At 41.3% G+C, this 24,129-nt stretch overlaps 2 protein-coding genes across 5 annotated transcripts in view; both read right to left on the bottom strand.

The window, feature by feature from the left end:
- Positions 1–16,980, bottom strand: part of ABCA4 (ATP binding cassette subfamily A member 4) — a 98,598-nt gene extending 81,618 nt beyond the window's left edge. Inside the window, exons 1-5 of the mRNA XM_083444739.1 lie at positions 16,686–16,980; positions 11,047–11,190; positions 3,665–3,758; positions 1,229–1,370; positions 36–172 (exon numbers count right to left, since the gene is read on the bottom strand). Of these exons, the coding sequence (XP_083300865.1) occupies positions 36–172; positions 1,229–1,370; positions 3,665–3,758; positions 11,047–11,112 (439 nt within the window). The 5' untranslated portion in view covers positions 11,113–11,190; positions 16,686–16,980. The remainder of the gene's footprint in view (positions 1–35; positions 173–1,228; positions 1,371–3,664; positions 3,759–11,046; positions 11,191–16,685) is intronic.
- Positions 16,981–20,339: 3,359 nt separating this feature from the next.
- The window catches only part of ARHGAP29 (Rho GTPase activating protein 29), a 105,532-nt gene continuing 101,742 nt past the window's right edge, over positions 20,340–24,129 (bottom strand). For all 4 annotated transcript variants that reach the window (XM_083444811.1, XM_083444810.1, XM_083444812.1 and 1 more), the window contains one exon: positions 20,340–22,395. In XM_083444811.1, the coding sequence (XP_083300937.1) occupies positions 21,506–22,395 (890 nt within the window). In that variant the 3' untranslated portion in view covers positions 20,340–21,505. The remainder of the gene's footprint in view (positions 22,396–24,129) is intronic.

Raw genomic sequence — 24,129 nt, 5'->3', positions numbered from 1 at the left:
CAGCTTTTCTCCAAATGACAGGGAACTATTATTACCTGCAATCCTTTCAGGATTTGTCCTCATGGTTTCCATAAACTGGGTCATGGAGCGTAGTTCTTCCCAGAGCTGGCCCAGTTCTGTTGCGTGTGCATTCAGCAAAAGTTCTTGAGCATCTTTGTAAACTCTTGCTAAACTGGTGGGGGAGCAGGAGGAGGAGAAAGGCTGCTTAGCATGGATTGCTACATTTCCCAAAGGAGGTCCCCATATCATGGCGGCAGGCAGCATTGCTGGGAACATGTGTGGAGAAAGTAAACACAGCAGCCAGTTGCCTTTCCCACCAGACTGGAGCCCTCCAACCTGCGGGTGGGCTGTGCTACACCTTTCTACTTATGCCCACCAACAGGGCTATGGAAAAAAATATGACATATAACGCTGAAGACAAGATAGTACCCCCTCCTTACATTTACAAGCAGAGTGACTGGACAAGCAGTTGACTCTTAACTTCAATCCTGGTGATGGGGCTGTGTCCTTCACCTGACCCCATTACCAGGATGGTCCCATCAGCACCATAAATCAAAAGAGATTAAAACCACATTCTCCACCAGCCCCAAAGAATCCTGGGGACAGAGTACAGTCCCAACACCCTTAACAAACTACAGTTCCCAGGATCCTTTGGGGGAGACCACGCGATTTAAATGTGTGCTGTGTATGCAGTTGTACATATATTTATAACCTGCCCTTCGTCTAAATCACAGTGGGCAGCAACAATATTTAAAGTCACTGATAAAAAAACAATAAGAGAAATAAGCCTGTGTCACATGAGTTCTACCTAGCCTCCTATTTACCAGTTTTTCCACAACACAAAATTGGGTCACACTTTGTGAGCTCATCAGGGGGCTGTTTTTCATGCAGTCATATATCAGAGGCAACGTTAGGGAGCACAGAAACACAGGTAGGTGCCTTATACAGAATCAGAGCATTGGCTCATCTAGCTAAGTACTGTCCACACTGACTGACTGTGGGTTCTCCAGGGTTTTATACAGGGGACATTCTCTGTCTAATTTTGAGGTTCATAGTTAATTGGTCCATTCCCCTGGAGATGCTGAAGACAGAAGCACCAGGGACTTTCTGCAAACGCCCTACCACGGAGTTACGGCTCTCAGCTACAATTTCACAGTAGCACATGGAAGCCTATAACATGGGCAGATTTCTCCCCCTCCCCAAGATGCAAGAGACGCTGTCAGCTTACATAGAATTATTGTAGTTTGATACGACACCTGGAGACTCTCCACGGGTCGGGCTTTTGAAGCAAGGATTGTTCATGTTACAGAAGATGCCCTGTAGCCATGGCAGAGTTCCTGCAGAGGGCATCGCCTTGTTTGGGAAGTGACCTTGATATGAGAAACAAAAAAGGAGGAAATAAACATAGCTAAAACTGCTTACATAGATACTAACCAACTGAGCTATCCGGTGGCATATTAGATTAAGGCATATCAGTTTTATTAAAAGGTTAATTGGAAGAGCACAACCTTCCCCAACATGGCCCCTCCAGATGTTTCGGACCAGGCATAGGCAAACTCAGCCCTCCAGATGTTTTGGGACTACAACTCCCATCATCCCTGACCACTGGTCCTGTTAACTAGGGATGATGGGAGTTGTAGTCCCAAAACATCTGGAGGGCCGAGTTTGCCTATGCCTGTTTTGGACAATTCCCATTGACTCAGCTGTGTTTGCTGGGGCTGATGGGAATTGTAGTCCAACACATCTGGAAGGCACCAAGTTGGGGAAGGCTGACCTAGCATTTTTTTATTTAATATATACCCTGCCCCTCCTCTCAAAGGAGCTCATTCTGTGATCAACACCACCACTTAATTCCTGCACATGTTAAGCTAGCATGCCAGAGCTGATAGGTGCTGTCTCTATAAGCTTGGTGTCAATTTATTTCTGAAGGAGGGGATTTCTCAAAATATGGAGCTCCACACTTGCACTCTGAAGCAGGACAGATCAGGCACCATTCTGTGGCATGCTTTCCCTACACATATGAATTTATTTTAACTCCGACTTCAATAAAATTATAGTGAGTGCCCCTTTCATTTCAGCAGGAGCATAGTAAAGTCAATGCTGTATGGTTCTTAGAGCCAAAATGGATTTTGGTGGAAGGGGAAATATTCCAGTGTTTTTCTACATTGTATTTGATTGCAAAAGTTCAGATTTATATTCTCTTAAGTCTGAATGTTTTTGCTTACCATATGAATTCTGTTTGATTTAGGAACTTTGGGGTGGGGGGAGGCATAAAATTTGGTAAGTTGGCATTTAACATTGCTACCTTAACAGCAAGGCAAGATTTAAGTTACTAAAAAGTATTCTGCAAAGTGAAATTTGAAAACATTTCAAACACATACTGTAGGTGCAAGCTAGAAATGTGTGCAAAACTTTGTTTCAGCTCCAGTGGTTTGGAAAATCTTAGCTTTTGAAGTGACTAAAGATACAGGCAAGACAAATAAGAAGAATACAATACTTAGGGGGAAGAGTGCTTTCTCTAGAATAGGGAGGTTTTTAATGTCTAATGTTTTATTGTATTTTTAATATTTTGTTGGAAGCCGCCCAGAGTGGCTGGGGAAACCCAGCCAGATGGGCGGGGTATAAATAATAAATTATTATTATTATGGTTCACGTCCACGAATAGTACATGGTTAAAAAAATCAGATTGACATCTCCTTCCCTTTGATAACAAACCAGACTGCATTCTGACCATGGTCAAAGACAATAGGCTGGTTAGTGAGCTCAGCTGGCATGTACTTTGCGCCAATTATGTGGAAGGGAACTCTTTCAGGCGCAAAGAGATGCAGTGACGAGGGTAAAACCACAACAGTAGATTAAATGGGCAGAAAGGGACAAGCCTAGGAGTCAAGGGCAAGATGATTCATCCACATTAATCCCCTAGACCTAGTGTACTGGTGCAATATTATAGGAGCTCTAGCAAAGTATGTAATTACTTCCATCAGCAAAGCTCAAAAACATTATATCATGCCCATTGTACCTTTCTAGTAAACATTTGCTATCAAGGCCCAAGCTACAGGCCATGGGAAGACTGATAGGTTCCATCAACCTCTGTTTCCCCAGTAACAGATAGGCGATGGTAGGGAATCAGAGCAGACACGGGGCAAATCAAATGCCATCCTAATGGTGCCACCTAACATGTTCTTTCAACATGCACAGTTCTGGGGAGCTATAGGTTGGTGGCACTCAACCCTGTCCCCACAACATGCAGGACTGGCTCAAGATAAACGTTGCTGTATCTGCTTCCTTGCTTACCAGCAGGTAAAACAAGACCTAACTTGTAAGCATGTAACAGAAACCTAGGCCGCTTTGATTTACAGCGATACCTAGGGTTACATACACTTCAGGTTACATACGCTTCAGGTTACAGACTCCGCTAACCCAGAAATAGTGCTTCAGGTTAAGAACTTTGCTTCAGGATGAGAACAGAAATCGTGCTTTGGCGATGCGGCGGCAGCAGGAGGCCCCATTAGCTAAAGTGGTGCTTCAGGTTAAGTACAGTTTCAGGTTAAGAACGGACCTCCAGAACGAATTAAGTACTTAACCAGAGGTACCATTGTACTCAAAGCCTAAGCAAGGAGCCTTGCATGCCAAAAGTTGTTTCCATTACTGATGATGCTCTTACATTCATGTTGGCGATAGAGTGGGTTGGCGCTCCTCAGCCAGACAAGGATAAGAAACAAGGACATAGGCCACACAAGTTCAACCAGAAGACGAAGCTGGAAAAAAGATGGATAAGTTAATGATGCAATCTGAAGACATTGTGACTTTCACCAATCACAGAAGAGTCTGATAAAACATGACTCAGCCATCCCAGTATACAATAAAGTATTAATATGTGGCTGCTTGCAGCTCCTTGGCTCCTCCCTGGGTCTTTTTGCTGGTACACTGAGCTAGGTTAAGCCAAGGTTTGGGCTTAGCATGTTGTTTGAACCCAGACTCTGCAGACTAACCATAAGCTGTAACCAAGGTTTGTTTTTGGTTATAGCTTATATTTATTGTGGAGAGAGCTTAACCACAAACCAGGGTTTAGATGACATGCTAAACTTGGCTCAGATCAGAATGGTGCAACAGCAAAAAGGTCTGGGAAAGAACAAAGCAGCTGCAAGATCCACACTGGAAGACTGTACACTTGCACTAAGTGATGGTTTGGCTTAGCTTGATGGGAGAACAAAGTCTATGAGACAGTTGGAAAGGCTGTTCAATAGCTCAGTCTTGAGTGACAGACCAACCCATGACACTGGAGGCTGCTCCATTAGGACAGATGGGACAATGCTCCATGAAACTCAGTCTTGATTCCTTCAAGCCCATCTGCCTTCTTACATATAACCAGTGCCTCTCCTTTGTCTTGGTTTTGCCATTGTAGATGTCAAAAGAAAGGAGGATGGGGACAAAAGGTAGAATGGCTTGGCCATGCCTGTCACGGGTTCCGGCTCCACTTCTCACTGGCTCTGGCTCAACCTACTGTTGGACTGCCTTCTGCTCCATCAATTAGCAACATTAACCCATGGAATTATAAAACCATTGTGAAAAATGCAGGTAGCTTCATTATGATGGCTCTTCACAAACTTCATAATAAATTTTAAGTGTACACCTAAAATATAAAACATGAAAGGGAGAAACTGGCTGCTGAAAACATGTATATCTCTACAGGGTCACTGAAGGACCAGGTGCGCAGCCTGGGAGTCATTTTGGACTCACAGTTGTCCATGGAGGCACAGGTTAATTCTGTGTCCAGGGCAGCTGTCTACCAGCTCCACCTGGTATGCAGACTAAGACCCTACCTGCCCGCGGACTGTCTCATCAGAGTGGTGCATGCTCTGGTTATCTCCCACTTGGACTACTGCAATGCGCTCTACGTGGGGCTACCTTTGAAGGTGACCTGGAAACTGCAATTAATCCAGAATGCGGCAGCTAGACTGGTAACTGGGAGTGGCCACCAGGACCACATAACATGGGTTCTGAGAGATCTGCATTGGCTCCCAGTATGTTTCCGAGCACAATTCAAAGTGTTGGTGCTGACCTTTAAAGTCCTAAACAGCCTCGGTCCTGTATACCTGAAGGAGCGTCTCCACCCCCATCGTTCAGCCCGGACACTGAGATCCAGTGCCGAGGGCCTTCTGGCGGTTCCCTCATTGCGAGAAGGTTACAGGGAACCAGGCAGAGGGCCTTCTCGGTAGTGGCGCCTGCATGGTGGAACGCCCTCCCAGAAGATGTCAAGGCAATAAACAACTATTTTACTTTTAAAAGACAACTGAAGGCAGCCCTCTTTAGGGAAGTTTTTAATGCCTAATGCTGTATTGTTTTTAATATTCAGTTGGAAGCCGTCCAGAGTGGCTGGGGAAACTCAGCCAGATGGGCGGGGTATAAATATTAATATTTATTATCATCATCATCATCATCATCATTATCAGAAAGCCATACTTGGGTGCACTCCTTGTTTAGAGCATGCCTAGCACTAAACCTGTGTTTGTCACTGTATAATGCACAAGATGGCCCTCAATACATCATCACAAAAAAGCAGAAATGGCTTTGAAAAGGACTTTAGCTTAGAGCATCCGCTTTGCATGAAGGTTTCGGGTTCAATCCCTGTCATCTTTAGGTAAACTAAACAAACTCGTAGTTTGAAACATTGGAAAGCTACTGACAGTGATTTGACTATAGGTATTATTGGTATACGTTTCCTAGCTTCCAACTGTAATATAAATATGAGAATTGTGCCTGCATTTGAAAACTTAGTATGGAATTTACTATTTTCAATTGCTCATATGCAAACTGCACATTACTTAAAATGTGTAGCTACTGCCACCCTACCCTTCTGCTCCAAGTCACTAGGTAATAGATAGTTAAAACAGATGAACGATTTGTCATCCTCATGGTTATGGTTTTCCCAGACCATCTCTACATCACTGGTTACTGCCTGTGGAGGGTGTGTGCAATGACTTCACACCACTATTAAATTACTGGAAGACATGATCTTAAGGAAGTGATTCTCTTCCCCATGTATATTAAATGAACAGAGCAAGCCTTATGACACACCGGAAAAGGAAGTGCTCTGCATTCCAAGCACTAGCTTGTCAAAAGTACAGATATCTTTCTCACCAGCTTTATATATGTTGAGTTAAGCAAGTTCACTTCTGTATACAAATATTATCTTTGCTCAAAAGTTGATAAGGATGCAGGTATATAAGCTTTTAGAGCTATGCTGGCCTTACATAATCATTTCACCTCCTCATTCTTGAATATTAAAAAGGTTATTATATTAACACTAGTCCGTTAAGGGTTAGAAAACAAATGAATATTCCACAAAAAGAAAAATAGTTCAGTGTCTGTCTTTGAATAATACTAGACATGACACTGGCTGTGTGGATGCAACTGGATCTCACTACAGTTATTTTTGCTCCAGTCAACTCCTGGTTAGACTACTGAAATCTGCTCTACATGGGATTGCCCTTGAAGTATCCAGAAACTGCAAAATGCTGCCACAAGGTTCTTAACTGGAATAAGGAATTCAGAACACAGTATGCCCATTTTTTGTCTGATCTATGTTGATTGCCAACATGGTTTGTTTCTAGTGCTGGCTTTAACCTTTCAAACCCTAACTGACTTGGATATCTTACGGAGCACCTTATGTTCGTCCCCACATCCAGCCTTGCTCCAGATCTGTCTACCATCTGACCATAGCGGTCAACTTTTCCCTTTTCTTGCAAGGAATCCTGTTCAGAATAAGGGAATTTCCCTTAGAAAAAGGGAAACGTTGACAGCTATGCATCTAACCTATGTGGAAAGCAGTCGCAAGGATCAGGGCCTTCTCTGGTGGCTTCCATCTTGTCAAATGGCATTCCAGGAGAGAGTCACCAAGCCCTGACGCTGAATGATTTTAAGTGTCTGTTTAAGATCTCTTTCTAAAAGAAAGCTTTTAGCTGACTATTTATTTTGTCTTATTGAGGCTGTTGGGTCAAGTGCTGTTTCATTAAGACTTCTCCAATGCGATATTGGTGTGCTTTTGCTTTATACATTGTTATGTACTGAGTTGAATAGGATCCAAAATGCAGCAGTCTGATTGGTCCTAGAACAATAGGATCCAGAATGCAGCAGTCTGATTGGTCCTATAACAATAAGATTCAGAATGCAGCAGCCTGACTGGTCCTAGAACAATAGGATCCGGAATGCAGCAGTCTGTTTGGTCTACAGGAGCCACCCAATCCAGCTCCAGGTGGAAGGGAATCCGCAACCTGATTGGCCTACAAGAGAATCCCAGAATTAGCCAATCACGTGGGGCCCATTGTGTAAATAATGTATATAAAGCAGACAGTCTGGGGGAACTTCAATTCCTCCTCACCACTATGAGCTGAATAAAGAACATGAAATCCACTCTCGACTCCGAGTATATTTCATACATCATTATGTATTCTATTATTTTAAGCAGTTCACATTATTTCTTAAATTAAAAGAAGCCACAAAGTAGTTTGAGGGAATTAATACACAAAGCTGCAGCAACATTTGGCAAACCATATTCAGATCTTTGCCTCCCCACCGACACATAAATGTTAATTACTCATGCTGACGTTATCTTGCTACACTGAATACCCACTAATTACCATCCTATGAATTCCTTAACCACAACACTGAAAAGGTAGACCAGGCCTTGGCAAACAAACCAGTGTACAATAAGGTTACAATGCCACTGATATGCTGCCATACATGGGTGGTGGGTGGTGAGGTGAGATGTCCTAGAATCATGGCCACCTGTCCACATTACTAGAGAGCAAATCTGGGATCTTCTGGATGCAAAGTAAACTCCACCACTGAGCTATGGCCCTTTTGCTGTGGGTGGAAATCTGGTGGGTTGACCTAAGGTCTAAGATGCAGCCTCATCCAAGGCATTCTTACACAAAAGTATCTCCTACGTAGGTTTAAATCCTATGCATACTTACATGTTCAGCCCAATAGAATTTAGTAGCAATTATTTCCAAGTGTCCATCATATCAATAGCATAAGTATGCATTAGGGTTCTCTTTAATTCAAAACACACTTATTAAGGAGTAGGTCCCATTTAAGAATGTGGGACTTACTCATTAGCTATCATGGCAAAAGATTGTGCTGTTAGCCACTGTTTTAAGAACTAGTCAATGCCTGCTGTCATGCTCAACAATCCCTCCCGCCTTATTATTATTATTATTATCATTATTATCATTATCATTATTATTATTATCATCACTTCACTTCAAACTATGATGAGATGGGCCCATCAAGTCTCACACATAAATCAGATTTTTTTTTTTTTAATTGCAGCAATGTTTGCCCGAGGCTTTCTAATCTCCTCCACTCCACCCCCTGGAAATGCCTCAGCAAGTGTTTTGAGTTTGGGGGCTTTGAATGAAAGGACCCAGATGTTCTAACTGGAGACAGAAATCCTTCTTCCCGATGCCTCAGGATGAAAAAAACAAAAGAGCAGTGTTTCAAATTGCCCCATTCAGAATCACTTCCTCTTCGCTGTGTTTCTCACGTACAGTAATTGGAATGCCCTCATATAATATAAACCTTGGAGGCTCTGGCGCTGTGAAAGGTGCTCTGAGCTTTCCCGCCTGATTCAGCAAAATGCCAGAACCCAGTGACTTTTCTGGATCAGATCCAGTATCTTAAAACATCTCAAGACACACAAAAAAGGTCATCTTGATGAAAAAATAAGGTCAAGGCCAGGAATTTGAAATGTTCTTTTGGAAGAGGGGAAAGGAGGGAGGTTAACAGCTTGAGGCTTCTTAGAAATGCTGCTTGTCAATGCTTTCCACACTGTATCACCAGGAAGCATGATCAGAAATACTGAGCAGACTTTACAAAAAAGAAAAGAAAAGAAAGATGGCTCCCTTCCTTCTCCACTTTTAAAGTTTCAACTTTGTTTTATATATATAGATATGTTTGTCCATGCCTTCCAAGCCCACACCCCAGCCCGCAAAATGCCACTCCACAAAATGAGAAATCTTTGGTTTAAGATCTTACTGAGCTTGAGACTAAACAGTACTAGAAACAATCATTTTGCAGTATTCTAAGCTGCCATTGGACACCACTATTAAATGTGTGTTGAGGCTAAATGAAATTTTGCATGGCAGATCCATTATTGCAGAGATGGGCAGAAAGTAGGCAAGATCAGCTCCCTGCGTGATTTGTAAGAGATCCCAGAATCGTAAGAGTTGGAAGGGGCCATGAGTCCAACCCCCAGCAATGCAGGAATCTCTTGTCCAATGTGGGGCTCAAACTCAGGACCCTAAGATTAACAGTTTCATGCTCTACTGGCTGAGCCATCTCAGCTGAAGCACCAAGGATTTCCAATGTGCTGTTTTTTTAAATGACAGCAACATCCTTTTCTTTCTATCTTTCCAATTAGGCTTCTGAAACGAAGGACTGTTTTGGGGGGCAGGGGGTGACTAGGAAAGGATCAGTTCTGGTACTGAAATCAAATTCCTGAACATCTGTTCTGCTAACTTAATTGCAGGCCTTCTTCAAAATAGCCAAGTTTATTGGACACGTGGAGCTGACATACTGAGCCAGAACCTGCATCGCCTAGTCCAGGACTGCTCTGCTCTGGCACTGATTGCTGCTCCAAGGTCTCAAACAGAGGTCTTTCCAAGCCCTGCTGTTTAAGAGCTGTTGAAATTGGTGGTGCCAAGGAATGACTCAATCCGGAATCATTCATATATATATATATATATATATATATATATATATATATATATATGAGAGATGGGAAACCTATGGCCCTAGGGATGTTGTTGGACTCCCAGCTCCCATCAGCCCCAACCAACATGGCCAAAAGGCAAAAGTAATGGGAGCTGAAATCTAACAGCATCTGAGAGAGGGGTGGCACAGGTCCCCCATCTCTGACGTAGGGCATGTGTTTGCTATAAAGCGACCCTCCTTTTAACCCTGGCCTTCCTAGTTTCCTGACAACACCAGCTGTGGGAAGCTCATTAGTAACTGATTGCTCTCAGTGGGGACCTGATGCACATAAAAGAATGCCTATAGCTCAGTGACTCCCAAACATTTCTCCCGGTGGACCGCTTGGAAGTTGCTGAGAGTCTTGGCAGACCTTGGGATGATTTTGCTGCCTGTTGTAGCCATTGTAATGTGCTATTGCTAGATGCTCCATGCTTTTCAATTGCTTCTTTTCTTATGTGTTGTGCTTTATTGTATTACCATTTGAATCCCACGCAATTAAAATCAATATGGATCTTCAATGTGAGGGATTGAATATCCACACCCTGTCTTCAGTTACAAATCACAAACACACTGCAGGCCCTCTAAATTAAAATCGTGGACCACTGGTGGTCCACATACACCAGTCTGGGAACCCCTGATCTAGCTAGCTTCATGAGGCTCAGGTGAACATTGTGATGTGGACAGAGATGGTGCATGCACATGCTGTCCCTCTGTGTGTGAATTTCCCTTTCTGGAACAGGGCACATTTGTCTACATTTGCAGTTGAGGGTTCTGTAATTTAGCCCACAGTCTCATGGGATGCCTGCTTTCGAGTTGAGGTGCTTTTGTAGCAAGTTCCTGATCTTTGAAGAACCAAAGCACAAGAAAAGATTTCAAGTATTTTGGACATTTGCTTCCTGTAGCAAAAGTCCATTTATTTTTGTCTTCACGGTACTGTGTGTCACTAGATTCTCGGGTAAGCATAGCTGGACCTCAAGGGGAAGTGAATCCTAGTCACCACTTCCTGTTTTGGTGGGGGCTGGTATTCTTCCTCACTGAAACTTTTAGTGACAAAACAGCCCAGTATGTCGAGTTTGTTGTTGTCAGAAAACTCAACACCATGAACCTGATTCTAAAATGTACTTTGTAAAAATATTCTAGGAACAGAATGGATTAACTAACTCAGCACATCTCAGCAAAAGCCCTGAGCAAATGAACTGATTTTCCCAAAGTGATTTTAATTTCTCTTGAGCAAATTAACTGCATTTTCTCAAACTAAACGCAGTCTCTCTCTCCTTCCCTCTGGCTTACCTTCTGCCTTTTTCTCAGTATCCAGTTTTTCCACAGCAAAAGCCTGACCTGTCTGAGGAAACTCATTCTTCTTATGCATTGGCAGCATCCCAGACTTGGAGAATAGAAATCCTTTGCTGTTATCTTCTTGCAGACAGCTGAATCCTGAAAAAGAAGTGAGCTTATAAGCAGATGTTCCTGAATGGCTGCAGAACTGCAGGCTGGATTTCATTTTGTTTTGTCAAACTCAGCTATGAACCAAACTCCAGCTGAGCCAGAAGTTGGAAGCTGATAGTGCTTTAGCTGAAGATCACAATGCAGCGAAAATGTGCGATCTGGAATGGCCAACTCTGAGCTTGTATCTGTGTGGTGTCAGGAGTAGGATTACTACCAAATTGCTCTCAAACTTGGGTCTCCAGCTGTTGTTGGACTACAACTTCCATCATCCCTAGCTAGCAGGATCAATGGTCAGCCATGACGGGAGTTGTGGCCCAGCAACAACTTGAGACCCAAGTTTCAGAATTACTGTATGCCATACCGCTTCTAGGGTTAGAGACTATAAGAATTGCCTTGTTGGATCAGCTGAAGTCTATCTAATCCTACATACTGTTCCCTCTTCTGAAGCCAACCAAATGCCTGTGGATGCTCACAAGCAGCGTGCTCTCAGAGTCTAGTCTGACCATAAATCTAGGCGAATATTTTTCAATGAAAAGGAATGGTGTCCCATGGATACCTCTGAAGGGATGATGGGAGTTGTAGTCCAGCAATATCTGGAGGGCTAAAGGTCCCGTCCCTCCGGCCTAAAGCTGCAATACACAGTTGACCTAAAATAGCTACAGAAATCTATTGAGAGTACTTGTTTTTGTGGCTGGTCAGGAAGGAATTTGCTAAACTGCTGATCTAGGAAAGTCCCAGGCATCTGGCTGACCAAAAATTGGCTCCTATGACTTAGAATAGTCTTTCAGCTGGGTATAGGACTCTGTGCTGGCTCTTAAAAGTGCTATAATACCCACCAGACATTTCTTCTCTCTATTAATGACTACAGAAAACCTGCTTAACTTTTTTATGCTCATCATATGTTGATCAATGATTTATGTTGATCAATAATCATTCCTCCAATTGCTTGTTCTAGATTTGCAGAGTAAATCCCTGTTCACAACCCTTAAACTGCTAGCTCACAACCCCCTCACTTTTTCACCATTATAGTGCCATTCAAGTCGCAAGGGCTGGGTGGTCTCCATCCATCTATATGTCATCTTTATCACCACAGACACCTTTTCTGGACATCCTAGACGACAAATCTTAAATTGGGCCATGGGAAAACATATTTTCCTCCTGTCTGCTCTTGTGAAACTGCTGGGCTCCTGAGAGAACAGCGTTCAGATTTGAGGCATGGCAATCTAAATGCGGTAACTGTGTCTTCAGTAAATCAAATGTAAAGGTAAGTTTAGAAAGTGTGTCTCCTCCTTCAACAGACTGTGGCCGCATCTGACATATGGGATTAGACGGGACAAAGATCTTCCTTAATTAAATTGTAAATCTGATTTGGAGAAGTGGGGGCTGGCTTGTTGGTGTTACCACACACCTAGGCGGTGTCTGTGACCTATTTCTGCTTTGGATAAAACAAGTGGGATTTCTGAGCTCAGCAGTGCCTGGGTTTGTTTGTTTTTAAATGAAGATGTAAATAAAAACATCCAACGAGGCACCAAGTATTTGAATTCACTACTTCCTAATTATACTGGGCAGGTAGCCCAGCAACTTACACAAGATGCTGATTTCACTTCAGTAGATAGTTTTTATATCTACTTTGTCTTTGGAGGTGTCTCTCCCTCATACACAGATATATATTATATCCCACTTCCCAAGATGTCTACTGTAAGTATGTGTCATAATTTGCTGTGACTAACTGCTAAACCTAGGATATTTCTGACCGAGTTTCATGGGGCAAAATAATTCCAGGTCCGGGGTGGGGACTTTGCAGCCCTCCAGATGTCACTGGACTTCAACTTCCATCAGCCCCAGCCAGCATGACCAATGACAACTGAGAGAGCTGAAGTCCAAGAATAGGTCCTCCATACCCTCCAACATTTTCCCAATGAAAATAGGGATGTCCTATTATTATTATTATTATTATTATTATTATTATTATTATTATTTTGCCCCCAGCCACTCTAGGCACCTTCCAATATCAAACATAATAAAACATTTAAAGGGCTGCCTTCAGGGGTCAGGTAACTCCATATCCTCCAACATTTCTCAGATGAAAATAGACGGCTTCTGTAAATCCGGAACTGTCACTGAAAAATAGGGATATCCCTGGGCTAGACACTCAGCGTTGACATTTTGCACAAACTGCATGCCATAGAGTTCCTGCAATATTTGAAGACCCTCCTCCAGAGCACAAGTGGCATTTTACTAGTATATAGTAGCAATTAAGCATTTAGAAAGCCATTTTTTAGAAATGAGATTTGAGCCAAGTCATTCTTGGCTCAAAAGCTTTGTGTGAGGCAGAGTGGCCATTTACACATTTCCTGTTTGGAGGGCGAGTTAGACCACCCAAAAAAACAAAAAACAAAAGCCCACACAGGTTTTCATAAAATGTACAACTGCTCATTTATCTGTAAAGATGAACATTCTGAAACAATTGCCAAAATTTAAAGATAAATACAAGATAGCTCACCATACTGTGGAAGAACAGAAAAAGAGCTCTGCTGAACCAGGCCAAAGGCCTAGCAAGCCTAGCAGCCTTTTATCACAGTGGCCAACCAGACGCCTTTGGGGAAACCTGCAAGCAGAGCTTGTGTGGAAACTAAGTACAGTACTAATTCTCTCACCTGTGACTCTCAAGCGAGTGATATTTAAAGGCATAGCTCCTTCAACAATGGAGGCCATAATATTGTAACCAAGTCACCTGTGAGCCTCACTTCACTGCCAAAATGGTGGCTTCAAGACCGCAGCTTATCCCTCCTTAGGGTTCTTTTTATCTTTACTCCTCACTTGGGCCTGATAGCCCTTCAAACAGAACACTCCTTTTCAGTGCTTTCCTCCCCTCCTAAAAAAATGTTTAGAGGTACTCTCATTTTGACTCACCATTTTATAGTTCAGATAGGGGGAAATAAATACAGTTAATGGACAAAAGTACATAGATTCACTAACTGTTTAGGGGTATGCATTGCCCCCCAGAAAAAAAACCACTGCTTTCAAATAGAAGGCTGTCTTCTGTAAAGGGATCAATTCCAGCTAGTGGGCTGCATGCTAAAGTCCCCCCTTCCTCACAGATCCTCTTGGGACCTCTTGCTAGTTCCTCTGCCCTCAGAGGCTCAGGGTAGGGGTGGCCTGGGAGAGGGCATTCTTTGTGGTGGCTTCTTCATAATACAGCTTCCGGAAGATTCCAAAGATGCACCTCTTTATCCTGCCTTTTGACACTTCAGGTGTATATATTTTTAGATCCCACCTTATTTTTTTAATTATTGTAAGTTGCTTTAGACCATTTTTAACATTGCTTTGATGTTGGAACCCATTGTGGGACCTTAAGGCAAAGGGTGAGAAATCAGTAAATAATCATCTGAACCTGTGCCTTAATTAGGGGCGGGATAGATGTGGCCTTTCTTCCCAACTTTGTGACGACCCCTTAGTTTGTTTTTGGAAGTCTATGTAGGCATGATTCGGCTAAAATTGTGAGGAAGCAGAGTATGGGGGCTTCTACATTCATTTATTTACCTACCTTCTCCAGCTCCCAATATCTAAACATAGTTTGGAGGTGCGGAAACATGGGGTCAAATGCAACATTGCGCTGATGTAAATTGTTTGATTTGGTTGTGCATTTTTTATGTTTTATTTTATGACTACTTTTGTTATGCTGTAGTTATGTATTTTTTCATGTTGTAGGCCACCGTGAGTATGGTGTGGAAAGGCGCCACACAAATAAAATTATTTATCTATATGTATGCATGTAAAAGGAGAGTAACCATTGAGAGCTTGTCTTTAATGGCTAGAACTGAGGAGAGTTTTTTGTTATATCAGATTTGGGCAGCAGAAGCAGCACCTGAAAGGTTTGTGACATTCATGAATTGGAACAAAGATGCCTCTTGTTTTCACAACTGAAGGCAGGGGTGGGACACTTGTGGCCCTCCAGATGTTGTTGGACTCCAGTTCCCATCAGTCCCAGCCAGAATGGCCAATGGACAAGGATGATGGGAGTTGCAGTCCAACAACACCCACAACTTTCCTCACCTTGACCTATGGGTAGCATTTTGCTAGGTTAATGTTATCACTGACATGTAGCTACCGTAGATAGCCAAATGGGCCTGAGGGCATGTCTTCATTCAGCCATGTCTGCATCCCATTTTGGCATAGGGAAACTATCACACATTTTTAAATGATTGACATATAAGGCTAAATGTGGTTCAGCAGGTAATCTGTAGTGCTCTAGGTCACACATGGTTTTAGGAACAATGGGGTGAACTTCTCCAGTACCAGAGGCAAGAACAGACCATCTTCCAACTTCATGCATCCTTTTCAGATGAAGGAATACTGGCATAGGAAACTTTTCAAACAACTGTAACACAGTGACATGGTGACCTGTAACTACTAACATCTTTTATTCTAAAGGTTCAGAAACTAGTGTGGAAAGGTTGCCAAAACTACCTGGATTCATGCCATGACTTGGGTCCAGGATGCACTGGGCAGCTTTTGGCAGCCGCTAACCTTACCTTCTCAGGTATGCTGTACACTCAGATGCTAAATTAAATTCATTAAATGCTATTAATAAATCATAGGTGAAGACCATTTGAAGTTTAGAGAGAATTGTGTCTTTCTCAATGTGGAACTCATATAACAAAAAGTGCTACAGCACTTTTAGGATTCATCCCAGGGAACTATACAATTGGCCCCATCCAAAAGATGTTTGTGATACAGCTTGTAGATCTATTGTTCCAAGGACTGAAAAGAGAGAGAAAAGTCCTAGCGGGTGCACTCTCTGGATGTGCTCTTGGTATTGAATAACATTGGTACAGTATTGAAAAGCATTCATCTATGGATTTCTGAGCGTTCCATCTAGCTAGGTAAGGCTCTTTTTTGGAGGACGTATACAAAAGTCAAATTATGGTAGAGCAATCACCAAGGTATTTTAGTCCTATGCCCAAATTACATTCCCAGGACCAAGAAAATTTCTTTCACCAAATCTGTTATAGAGGAATTGCTGCTGTTAGATGACGTCACCATAAATAGCATCTAATAAATATGTAGGTAATCAGAATCCATTCTTTGTATTTCAGATCAAACTTGTTAGCTGTTTTGTCTATTTAACAACTTACTCAGAGGGGTAAGAAAGAAAGGTGGCCTATAGATATAAATACATAAATATGACTTTTCCTGGTCACATCAAAACGAAGCGTACAGATTTGTTTTTAATGTTTACCATTTGCATGATGGCTGATTTAAAAGCCTACAGTGCTCTTATCTTTGTTTTATACTGCGATTTTGCTTTTATAAATATATTTTTATTCGTTATCAGATTTAAGAGCAGCTTATGGTACCTTATATGTTAAAATCCAAACATATCCAGTTTTGACACTCATCGTATTATAGAAATGAGGGGGTCTTAAAAAAACAAGAGAGCACTAATTAGGAATACGACAAGAAGCTGTCTTCAAGCTTACCTCATTTGTGATGAGATCTCCATCAAAGGCATTGCATTGCTGTGAGAACTGAAAGAGGTTTTGAAAGGAAGTCCAGCATGACTGCAGAGGAATGCATCTCAGGAACAGTGAGCACTTACAAAATAATACAGCTCAGTTGTAAGGAGATTGCTTTAATCCTCAGCTTCATGTGGGGCAGCTCTGTTTTCAGAGTTTAAGCACCATTGCATTAGACACAAACACTGCATAGCGCATATGTTGGAAAAAGTTCGGACTTCTCATAATATTTATTTGTAGATCTAAACTAATGTTGTGTTTTAACAAATATTATTTGAGGCTATGGCTTCAGGAGCTCTCTAAACCCTGGAGGGAAAGAAAAGAAAAACCCGAAACCAAGCACGCACACACATTTGTCATGACTAATTAGGTCAGGAAGTTATAGAAGCCAGTACCCTGTCAAAGTCTCAGAGGCACTTGGTGAGTTCAGTGTTAAGTATATAGAATGTAATTACCATGCAAATCTGACAGCGGTGGCTTGTTGTGCCAGCTCTACAGCACACAAGTTCTAAACACACATTGGCACTCATGTTCCTGCACAGCTGACGTAATGGCAATGTTAAAATGGCAAGCGAACTATGATAACATCTCTGTGTTGAGAGTTGTCCAGATTTAGCAGAGCTAAAGGAGCCTGAGACCCTATTACAACAGTGTTAAGACTTGACCTTCTGCCAGTCATTTGCTTCTCAGCCTAACCTACCTCACAGGGTTGTTGTGGGATTTAATGAGGAGCACCTTGAGGTCCTTGGAGGAAAATACGAGATATGAATACATCAAATAAACAAAGAGGAGCTCTGAGGCTGGGGAGTCAATCCTAGAACACACCAAAGTTGGAAAGATGGGATGGAAAAAATTGAGCAAAGGAAAAGGGAATATTATGTTCAGTAACAAGGCAGAAAACTCAAGAACTAAGTAGATGGCAAACAACAGGTTTCAGAAACTTCACCAGTGACCCTTTCTCCCAATGGACTGGACTGAAAATCAGAGCTCTTCCTTTTGGACAAGGCCCCCTTTTTCATGTATTTTCTTTAATATTATTTGCAGACTTCCTTCTGACATTAATGTGGCTAGACTATAGGTTACTGGCTGGAAAATTGGACTATGGGTGCAGGAGAATAGGATTCTAGCCTTGTCTCAGACCTTTCCGGAAGCTTATACAGTATTTACCTTCTTATCATGTACACAGACAGCTTTTTATACCAGCATATTCGCCAAGCAAGGGGCAAGGACAGTCTGAAGTTTACAGTTGGTTGCTAGAATTTGCTTTTCCCATCAGATGCAGGAGAGATATGTGTTTTGCCACCTAATGGGTGCATATCTAGGAGAATACATGCTTCAATGTGTGTTTCCTACAATATAGCTTTTAAATTTTAGTCTAAATTCTGTTACTTTATGTGATTTTGATTTAAATATAGTTACAGGGCAGATTACTCTGAATGTACCAAGGGTTTCAGCGTTTTCCTCTTCTAGCTACCGTGCTTAATAAAGGTTACACTGTAGAATATTGTTTTTCAATAAATTTTGGCAAAACTGCTGGCTCTTTTGTGACACAGCCCGTTTATTAACACACAAGCCCTGTCTAGTGCTGATATTTACACTGATGCAACATACTTTATTTCAGTTCCCTGCAGTTAGTTCATGTTTTTCCCTACACAGAGATCAATCTTTATATGGGAAATAGTATTTTTGAAATAAATTTCAGTGAAGGGTGTAACTTAGCTGTAACTACAATTATCTGAAAGTGCAGCCCATACATTCACACTATATGGATATTATATAGTACACTGCACAGCAAGATGATTTCAAGTCATAATAAAGGTAATGTTTTCCAGCTGTGAAAAAGTACACCAAACTCACTAAAAGTAACAGTTGGTTTGTATGAATCTTGCACATTAACCAACCACACACATTTTAATAACTTAATCTTAGTGCAGAAGAGTTTGCAACAACTGGCAAGTCACAGAATGTCAGTCCCGATTGTGATTGGTGTCCAATCAGTAGTGCTTTGAGCTTTCTGTTCAAAGCTGCTTGTTGAGGAAATGCAATGTTGCATGGAACTAACCCTGTAATTAAGAAAGGCCAAATAAATTTGAGTCAGTCACTATTTTTTTTTTCCGGAGTGGGGAGTAGTTTCTTAACTAGTCATACTCCATTTTCAACAAGGCCTTTTGGTTGGGGATAGATACCGCAGGCTGCATGGTTCATGAAGAAATCTATATTGCTTTGCAAATAAAGGAACTCACGACAATCACATTGACATGCATTATCTGATTGAACTACTGCAGATACGCAATAGCATCAGAAAGCTGACTTGATGTGTGTGATTGAGTGGTTGTCATATTGCTTCAATTGAACTGATGCTTAAAGAATTGCCTCAATCTCTATCAGGTCCTGTGTGCCTTATGGTATTCACATTCTCTGCTGTTTCAAGTGTTTTGCATATTCAGAGGGCCTTTTTAAATCTTAGTTTGTGAAAACAGATGGCAAATATTCAGTGTAATTCCTCTGCGAAGCCGTGGTGCCACCCTTTTACTAAAAAAGCTCCTGGGAGAGGGCTATTACCACAGGGTAAATTAAGTTGCAAATGCACAGCTTGAGAATGCTTTTACATCTATAATTAATTTTGGATGTGTTCAGGTGGTATCAGTAGTTCAGGATGCATTTCATCAACTTACCTTGGTGTTCCACCTATACCCCTTCCTTGACCAATATGGTCTGGCTAGTTATGCGTATTCTTAACATAGTCTAGGCTAGACTATGTTGAGATGCGTGATTATTTATTTGTAAAGGATCCACAAGCTTCAACCCATGTGAAAAGTGGCACATAGTAAATGGTAGTAGGTGGCTACCAAAGAAAGAGTTTTTCAACAGCAACACCCAAATTATTGACACTTCACAGACATTACCACCCAATATCCTTATCATTCAGGCAGTCCTTCTGTTTTCAGATGGCTTCTAGAAGGCATTTGCATTTTATCTCCTGCTTTTTATTGTTTTGTATTTTTATGTTCCAAGCCACGTTGGAACTATTTTGCAAATGGCGGAACAAAAATAACTCCAATAAAATAACTCATGGAAGCCACATCCTGCTTGGCCACTACCTTCTGCCTACTTCAGAAGTGATAAGCAGTTTAGGACTAAAGCGGGACAATATGTATGGCCACATCTGTCTTGAGAGTACCGACTTCTTACACGCAGGTATGCAGAAACAAATTATACCAAATGTATCAGCACAGAAGGAAACAACATACATGCTACAATGAACTACTGCAGCAACCTCCACAAGCATAATCATATCAATAACCCCTTTCCTCCAGAAGAATACTGTTTTTCATCAGTATGTCAGGAAAACCTGCAGCCTACCACAGACAGGCTGTTTACCAGCATCATAAATGATGCTCTCCCTCTGGCCGTACTGAAGACTTGATGGTTGGGAGGGCCCCCAGAGGCTGGATAAAATCTCGCTGAGATTCTGTCCAGCCTATGGGTTGGGGGTTCCCCGCCCCTGAAATAAAGGTTTTATACACCATTAATTTAGTACTGACATCCACCCCTTTTCATTTTGAAATATCTGTCTAAAAGCAGATTTGTTAAAAGAAAGTTACCCCCACCATTTACTGTTGTCTTTTAAGATTTACTCATAACATTACCAGCATTTTAATGTGCAACAGAAATACAAACCCATCTGTACAGAATAACTTTAAAGAAACTTGAGTGTATATATTGATACATGGTATATTATATTAACATGTAAATGGCTCTATATACAGTAAGATGAAGCATAATAGAATACATGGAGTCAGTGAAACATTAACATGTTAATGTATATTTTTTAAAGCAACAGTGTACATATAAAAACAATTTTTAATACAGAGTGAAAAACCATTCAATGCACTTACTAAATGCTGGCTTTTTGGTTATTTTTATCTATTTCACTAAATCTCAGACCTATATTCTTCATCTATACCAAGCAATAAAAGGAGCTTTCTACAGTAAGGGGGAAATGATAGCTTATTAGTAACAAGGAACTTCCACATTATTTTCAACTGAAAGGCAATAAGCCAGCTAGGTTTTGTGCATTTAAACCACTTGGTAACTGGATGAGAACACTTTTTAAATATCTTTATAGTAAAGCTTAATAATGCATCTTTCCTGTACAAACAACTTTTAAGCAACAACATAGATAGTAAAAAAAAGAAAATCAATTGGTATATAAAACTATATATGTATATTCACACACAATATACAAAGGCCATGCTGGCCAGTACATAATCTATTCAGGCGCATTTCATTGCACAGAGTCAGGGGGAGGGAACTGATTACAGACACTTAGAGCACTGCTTCAAGCTTTGGTTTATTCTTAAATTAAAGTAGCTGTATTTCATATACCCTGCAGTCTTGACAAATCATTTACTCTGAGAAAGTGGCTACTTTCATTGCTGCACCCATGCATAATAAATTGCCTTTCACAAGCAATAGTACAATTCCACACATGAAATTTGATTATAGGGCTTTTGATGTGCCTCCTTATTAACTTTTTCTGTATTTGGAATGCATTTAAATACTCTCCGAGAAAAATCTAATGAATGAAAAAAATAACTTCATGGTTCTTCACAGCTTTTTTTCTTTTCTTTTTTAAACACATCCCATATTTTTAAAAATCTATACAGGCATATATAAAAATAATTCCAATATATGGCACGAAGATGAAATCCTCTACCAAAAAAAAAAAAAAGTAAAAAAAAAAAAGTTCCCCACTGAAAGGTTGTATAGCAGTTGTTACCCTATACAAAGTGAGCTTCCCTGTGTTCTAGTTCTTGCATCCTCTTTGGCCTTAATCTCTGGTAGGTGGGCTTCAAGTCTGTAGGGGAAAGAGCTTCAGAAGTGGATTTTTGTTGCTTTGCATGTTGGCCAGAGGAGCCCAAGGAGCCTTGGACAAGCCCAGGGTTCACAACTAGCTGTGGAGTCTCATCTCTGACGACTGCTGCACATGGTTTGGGTGCCAAGCTCTCATCGCTCTGTTTGGCCTTACTGATGGGTGGTGGCTTATAGAATGTCCCTGGTGGTGGTTGCAAAGTTCTCGGTGCTCTGAAAGCAGCAAGCGTATTAGAGTCTGAGGAATGCCCTTCTGCTGTTGCCCTTGCAGCCCTGACAGGTACCGTATATGGCTTATTGGGAAGTATGGCATTTACTGAGTTGCTAGCAAGGTTGCTATGTGTAGTTAAGGCACTTGAGTTTACAGAGTCATGTGTTCGGTTCTCCTGGGGTATATTAGTCACAATCATTGCTGTCCTTGCAGTCATATCATACTGCTTATATTGCTTGTCCCAAGTTTTCTTCAGAGTCTGTGGGTCAAAGCAAGAAAACCTACAGCCGGCATTTACAGCTGGAAGTGGCTGTGTCTCGGAAACTTCTTCAATTACAGGACTTCTGCCAATATTTTCTGTACTTAGACCTGCATTTCGTGAGTTTCTCTCATTCAAAACACAGGGAGGAAGCATTTGACCTAGAGGTAAACTCACAGGACGAACAACTGGCTTTGTCCTATGAGTGCGTAACTGAACTTTGGTTATTTGACGATTCGGTCTTAAAAGGTGACTGGCTTTAACACCATCTTCAACTTGAGGGTGAGATTGCTCATTATCTGGATCTGAAACTGCAGCCACAGCATTGCCTAAGGAAGAAAAACATTTATTTTGACTGTCAGTTTGCCATCAGCATTAACTTTGAATAACATTAGCCAGAAATCAAACTGGTCTCTAAATACAACTAAGTATATTTTAGAAGATCACACCTCTCAGAGAACAAGCAGAGAACACCAATATTGCCATTATATTCAAGACCATATTAATTCCAGGCTATTTTTAAAGTTTCCTTTATTTTTTTTTTGTTTTTAACTTTTTATGATTTTATTGTTTGATTTTATGTTTTAATATTGTTGCAAATGGCTGTTATATATTTTTATGATACAGCGGTATTTAAATATTTTTATAAATAAAATAAAAAGTGCCAGACATACTGTTTCAAAGGATTTGACACCTGCAAGCCACAAAGAGACTTTTCATCTTCCTACTCCATAAGGCAGACTAAGGACTTGCAGAGTCAGTTTAAGTAGAACAGTTTGCATTAAAGACTGCAGCACCCAATCACCCTGATTTGTACCTGTATCCATACCTACAATTTAGGATTATAGTACTATATAAGCCATGGAGGAAGCTTCCATTTAAAGAGTTCTGGATATGAATCAAAGAGAGACCTTAGTCCTATTTCTATCAACTTTTTCACAAGAACAACCCAATAGTTAGGATAAATCAGCCTGGGAGGAATGAAAGGTCTCTTCTGGGAAAGGAAGGAAGGAAGCCTTTTTACAGACCTCAGGAAAAAGCTAATATATCGGGCCAACAAGTATAAATATACTGCTTTAAACAGCTGCTTTGGATTTTTATCCCTCTCCATATTATTCTCTTTCAAACAGAGTGAAAAAATGGTTGTTATCCCTCACTGACAAGATTATTTACATTAGGGGTATCATTAGTATAATGAAAGAAAATTAGGATTTGATAAACGTCTATTTATGTAAAGTTATGAAGTGGGTGGGGAGTTTTCCTCCTTCTCTCCCGATATTAGAACCCAGGGACATCCAATGAAGCTGAATGTTAGAAGATTAATGAGACAAAAAAGGAAGTACTTCTTCACACAGTGCATACTTAAAGAATGGAATTTTCTACCACAAGTAGGCTACGAACTTGAATTGTTTCAAAAAGGGCTTTAGACAAATTCATGGGGGGGGGGGGTAAGTCTGACAATGGCTACTAGGCATGTATGTCATAGCTAACCGCGACCACCAGTGTGTTTCTAAACACCATTTGTGGTATGCTTATGAACACCAGTTGCTGGGAATCACAAGAAGAAGGAGTGCTATTGCACTCATGGCCTGCTTGCAGGCTTCCCATCAACATCTGGTCAACCACTTTGAGAAAAGAATGCTAGATTAGATGGGTCTCTGGTCTGAACCAACAGGTCTCTTACTATACTCTTACTCAGGGATTAGCAAACGTTTTCAGCGGGGGGCCGGTCCACTGTCCCTCAGACCTGGGGCGGGCGGACTATATTTCGGGGGGAAATATGAACGAATTCCTATGCCCCACAAATAACCCAGAGATGTGTTTTAAATAAAAGCACACATTCTACTCATGTAAAAACACGCTGATTCCCGGACCATCCGCGGGCCGGATTTAGAAGGCAGTTGGGCCACATCTGGCCCCCGGGCCTTAGTTTGCCTACCCATGCTCTTATTCATAGGCCTATATATGCCTTTGTCTTGCACAGTTCTTAATTACATACATTTTATCTACTTAAACAAAGCAAATTAGCTTTAGGTTTCTGTTACTTGAGGGAACTCAAGGCA

The sequence above is a fragment of the Podarcis tiliguerta genome (genome assembly GCF_965153285.1).
Source record: "Podarcis tiliguerta genome assembly, chromosome: 6".
NCBI lineage: Eukaryota > Metazoa > Chordata > Lepidosauria > Squamata > Lacertidae > Podarcis > Podarcis tiliguerta.
This window is presented reverse-complemented; position numbering and strand designations above follow the sequence as displayed.